The 5,144-nt window shown below is 30.5% G+C and overlaps 2 protein-coding genes across 2 annotated transcripts; both read left to right on the top strand.

Annotated features, from left to right (window-relative positions):
* Positions 1 to 918: 918 nt before the first annotated feature.
* On the top strand, positions 919 to 2,073 carry LOC106694003 (uncharacterized). The gene has a single exon (XM_014443816.1). It carries the CDS (start codon positions 919 to 921, stop codon positions 2,071 to 2,073), a length of 1,155 nt encoding a protein of 384 aa, XP_014299302.1.
* A 181-nt stretch (positions 2,074 to 2,254) lies between these two features.
* LOC106694002 (uncharacterized) lies at positions 2,255 to 2,910 on the top strand. The gene is made up of 2 exons (XM_014443815.2): positions 2,255 to 2,480; positions 2,573 to 2,910. Exons 1-2 carry the CDS (start codon positions 2,255 to 2,257, stop codon positions 2,893 to 2,895), a joined length of 549 nt encoding a protein of 182 aa, XP_014299301.1. The 3' UTR covers positions 2,896 to 2,910.
* The last annotated feature ends 2,234 nt before the right edge of the window (positions 2,911 to 5,144 follow it).

The raw sequence follows: 5,144 nt of genomic DNA, 5'->3' as shown, positions 1-5,144 counted from the left end.
AAAAACAAAATTTTTTTTTCCGAGTTATTTAAATGGAAAATAGAAAAATGGATTGACGCAAACCTTAATATTGTTATTAAGAGCTCGGATTGGTACCAAAATTTTCATTTTTAGTTATACTTTTAATTTTCAGATGTCATAAAAAAATTTTTTTCTTGTAGTCCGAAAGCTGGTTTTACGTACAAGAAAATTCTTCTAAAATAGCAGCTCTCAACCCTAAGAGCTCAACGGATATTAATTTTTCCATTTGAATAGGGTAGAGGTGCCAAATATTAAACAGGCTCCATTTATTGAACGAACTACATAGAAACTTAATTTTTAAAATACTTTAAAGTCGTATTTCATATTAAACCTACAATTTATTATTAAATAGCTATTTTTTAAGTATAAAAGTTTGCGTGCGCAAACATATTGCGCAATAAAACGCAAAAAAAAATGTTTGTGTACACCTGTCGGTAAACCATGAAAACCGTTCATTAGAAACTTAACCTTGTTGATTTTGGTAAGTACTTTTACATTGAAATTTTATAAGTTTAATAACTTTATAATAAATAAGTTAGTGTTAATCATGCAACTAAAACAATGAAGATTAGTTGTCAATGATAATTTTTATTATTATTGTCGTTCTATTTTAAATATTACTCTGTTCAATAATTGGTGTTGTGAATTATTGAGTGCACCACTAAAATGTCAATTGTTCAGTAATTAGAACATTTATTAAAATCAAAGCACCATTGAATGAACAGGGTATTATTTGCTCATAATGACGAATTAACTTCAAAGTCGACGATTTGAATTTCAAAGAATTGTCGAAATAATTAATAATAAATTCAAATAATAGAGAATTTTTTTTTTTTTAAGTTAAAACAAGTGAATACTTATTTTTTTTATTTTTATTTTAGATGACTCTGTTTTAAAATGACACCAAAAGCTCCAGTTAAAAAAAAGAAGTCGGTTCAAAACCGTCAGAGATGCCAATATACTCCTGAGGATTTAGAAAATGCTGTGAATAGTATAAGAAATTTAGAATTAAGTATGAACAAAGCTAGTCAAATATATAATATACCAAAGGCTACTTTATCCATTAAAGTAAAACAAAATCATACTGTTCACTGTAAGCTAGGTCGCTCAACGATTTTGACAACAGACGAAGAGGATAAAATAAAAAATTGGATCTTAAATAAAGCAAAATTGGGTTTCCCTATGTGTCGTGAGGATGTTAAGAATGCTGTTCAAAAAGTTTTAAAGGAAACGAAAAGTGATAACCCTTTTATTGATGATTGTCCTGGACGCAAATGGATGGAATTATTTTTAAATAGGCATCCCGAAATAATTTTGAGAAACAGTGAAGTTTTATCAAAAGCTAGGGCTTGTGTGACAGAAGAAGGAATTAGAGAATGGTTCACTGGTTTACAAAATCATATTGAAATCGATCTTGGACTACAAGAATTTTTTAATTCTCCGGAGCGTATTATTAATTTAGATGAACTTGGTATGTCATTGTGTCCAAAGACTGGGAAAGTTTTAGGCCCAAAAGGAGAAAAAAATTTATACAGAATCGCTACAGGAATGGAAAAACAGTCTATCAGCGTTCTTTGTTCTTTTTCTGCAGATGGAAACTCTTTTGACCCGATGATAATTTATGCTTATAAAAAAATGCCTCGGGATATTGCTAACTCTCTTTCTAAGGGATTTGCAATAGGACGAAGTGATACTGGTTGGATTAATAGTGCTAATTTTTATGAGTACATTGCTAATGTATTATACCCTCGTCTTATTGAAAGAGGAACAAAGTTTCCAGTTTTGATATTATGCGATGGGCATAAATCACACATTAACATGGATCTTCATCGTTTTTGCGTAGATAAACAAATTATTCTATATTGTCCCGTACCAAATTCAACGCATATTTTACAGCCATGTGATGTTGGCATATTTTATCCTCTTAAGGTTGAGTGGAAAGAAGTGGTAGCAGATCATTCTCAAATATCAACTACATCTATTACTAAAGTCAATTTCGCATCCTTGTTTAAAAAAAGCATACGACAAAGCAGTGAAACCGGAAATTGTTAAGAAAGCGTTTGAAGCATGCGGACTTTGTCCATTTAATCCTGCCCGGGTTGATTACTCAAAATGCATGTCAACTAGACACCGAGTTATCCGCGAAGAAATGTCACAAACAAGTGAAAATAATTTATTATCATCAAGTGCCAAGGATCATTCTTTACAGAATTTAAATGAAAAAATGTTAATGATGATTGAAGCTCAAATGCCTCAAGAATTGGTCGAAAAATTCATTGCCACATATGAGTCTAGTAGAGCTCCGTCTACTGGAATTTTATTATACAATATTTGGAAAAATTTCAAGGATTTAATCATTTCAAATCCGATAGAAGATCAATCTATAATCGAAGCAATTAACCAGACGTCGTTAGAAAATTCAGTTGTGTCACCACAGGATGACTATGAAATCCAATTTGGTAAATTTTATTTTGTTAATTGCTTATTAAAATTTACTGTATAATAATAATAATGATAATAATAATAATAATAATTTATTTATTTTTTTTAGACGGTTCGCTGAATGTGATTGACGAACAAGATTTATTAGATCAGTACCCTTCAATCCCCAGTTCGTCAATTAATAACAGCAACTTGGAGGACAATATGATAATTAGCAGTTCGTTGGTCGAATTATCTACTGGATTAGAGCCAATAATTAATCGTAAAAATCATAACAATAGCAGTGACAGTATGGCGTTAATCACCGATTTTGATATGAGTATTGACAATGTAACTTATCAAAAACCAATACTTCTCATAATAATACCGAAAACATTAATATGTCAGTTGATACAGGGTCTTATGACGAAACAAACAATAATAATTTGTTAAGTAAAAATTTACAAGTTGATGTAAACGAAGTATGGGACAAACATTTACATTATCCTAAAATTGATACTAAGTTAAAAAACAAATCTAATAAAACAGATCAAATCTACGCCATATCATCACACAAGTTTGAAGAACTTGAAAGGAAAAAAATTGAGCTCGAAATTAGGGAAAAGGAAATAAAATTACAAAGACAAGCTGAACGTGATATTAAGAAGGTCGAGAAAGAGAAAGCTCGTATTGAGAGAGAAAAAAAAAGAGAAGAGCGGTTATTAAAAAATAAGCTTTTGGAAGAGGAAAGATTAAAAAAGCGTGAACAAAGGGAAGAAGGACAACGTAAAAAACAAAAGGAAAATGCAAAACCAAAAATTAGAAAGGAGTTAGAAAAACTCACTGCACCTAACAAGAAACGAGGTGCGTTACCAAAAAAACGTTGCCAAAGACCTATGATTGATTCAGATAGTGATTAACGTGTTAATTTTTGTTAAGATTATTCATAATTTAGAGATAGAAATCCAAAGAATTAAAGAAAATACTATTTTAAATAAAAAATAATTATTACTTATAAGTCGCATAAATGTGATACTACTGTTCAATACTTGGAACATGACTGGTCAATATTAGGTGTTAAGTGTTCAATACAAGGAGCAATCGACTGTAACGTCTTTTATTATAATTTTAAGTTGATTATTAAATACTAGAGTAAAAAAAAACATTAAAAACTAAAAACTAATATTCTAAAAATATTCTAAATGTTTGTTAAAATTCATTAGCTTAAATAATAATTCATAACTTCATAACTTTTTTTCTGTTAGTTGTACGAAGAAAATCCTTAAAAACTTTTTTGTACAAAATCAAATTTTCTTCAAAACTATGTACTTCAATTTTCGAAAAAATTTTTTAATACTTTTAAATTTGAAAAATGAAAAAAAAATTTTTTACATGAGAAAATAAATATTCGTTGAGGTCTTAGCAGAAGTGAGATTTCGAGCTGCTCTTTTGGACGAATTTTTTTTTATTCTCAAGACTTACTTTCAAGACCATCAGACTTGAGAAAAAAAAAAAACAACCTGGACAACGGTTGGCCCTACGGGCCAGCCCAATCACTTCCTGCTAATTTCGAGATCAAGGAGCTCGAAAACATTATTGTCTATACATTTTCGAGCTCTTCGAGGATTCAAATGAGTTATGACTTAGATCAGAGCGTTAATATACAGTATAAAGTATTCGAGAAAAATTTTAAAAACGGTGTTTCTTCAATTTTTTTGGTGACAATATCATTCAAACTAAATAACGTGTTGCATAAAATTATGTAGTGATAGAGAAAAAACATACAGTCGTAGAGCTGTATGATTTTCGGGCTATGTCAAAAATAGATATTTACGTCATAAGGCCGTGAAGTGGCGGTTTTCTGACAGCGACGATATTTCAATATGAGCTTAAGGTTTGTGGCGGGAAGGTTCGAAAAGGGCGTAATTTTAACGTCCGAGGCGCAGCCGAGGACGGAAATTTACGCTGGTTTTCGAACATTCGCCTCACTAACATTAAAGCGAATATCGAAAGAAAGTCGTTGTCAAAATCACCACGACACGACCGAATGACGTACAATATTTTTCGTTATTATCGCTTCATAAGTTTAACTTTTGAGGGATAAGAGGCAAATAATGACATTTTTTTTTTTTTTTAATCATTCACTTGTAAGTGAATATAGATATTCCTTAAACAAATAATTGACTAAGTTATACTACTTGCTTTAAAAATATACGTTGATAATTTACTTGTATCGTGTATTTATGGTTAATAAAATGGCGTGGTAATTATTTTATTAACATTAGGTCCGCATCGTAATAAACTGTCAGCAGAGGAATAATTAGCGCCACTCGATAGTAACTAAGTATAAACTTTACTCAAATTCATTGGTCGGTACACTAGAATGCGACTTTTTTTCTACGATCTCTCTCAATTTCGAAGAGTTCATAAAAAAAAGGAGGGGGTAAAACTTCACGGCCTAGGCCGTGAAAAAAAGACGGTATAGTAGAGTCTCTAAAAAAGAGTCCCTTTACAGACGCCACCCAGCGCTCAAAAGTTGAACCTTTGGAGCGAGTATAACAAAAAAAAAATTTTCGACTACAAAAAATAAGTTTCATTTTTTTTATTTTCTTTTTTGGAAATTTTTGTTTTTTTTTCTCTTTCCCTTACATTTACTGAGTAACCAACTTTCAAAAATGAAAGAATAGTAAAAAAAAAAATTA

The sequence above is a fragment of the Microplitis demolitor genome, chromosome 9 (assembly GCF_026212275.2).
Source record: "Microplitis demolitor isolate Queensland-Clemson2020A chromosome 9, iyMicDemo2.1a, whole genome shotgun sequence".
Classification (NCBI taxonomy): Eukaryota; Metazoa; Arthropoda; class Insecta; order Hymenoptera; family Braconidae; genus Microplitis; species Microplitis demolitor.
This window is presented reverse-complemented; position numbering and strand designations above follow the sequence as displayed.

What these genes read in the sequence shown, in the direction of transcription:
- LOC106694003 (XM_014443816.1), top strand. Translation starts at nt 919, where the DNA reads ATGACACCAAAAGCTCCAGTTAAAAAAAAGAAGTCGGTTCAAAACCGT.
- LOC106694002 (XM_014443815.2), top strand. Translation starts at nt 2,255, where the DNA reads ATGATTGAAGCTCAAATGCCTCAAGAATTGGTCGAAAAATTCATTGCC. An exon ending in TGACTATGAAATCCAATTTG is followed by an intron (nt 2,481 to 2,572) that starts GTAAATTTTATT and finishes TATTTTTTTTAG; the next exon opens with ACGGTTCGCTGAATGTGATT.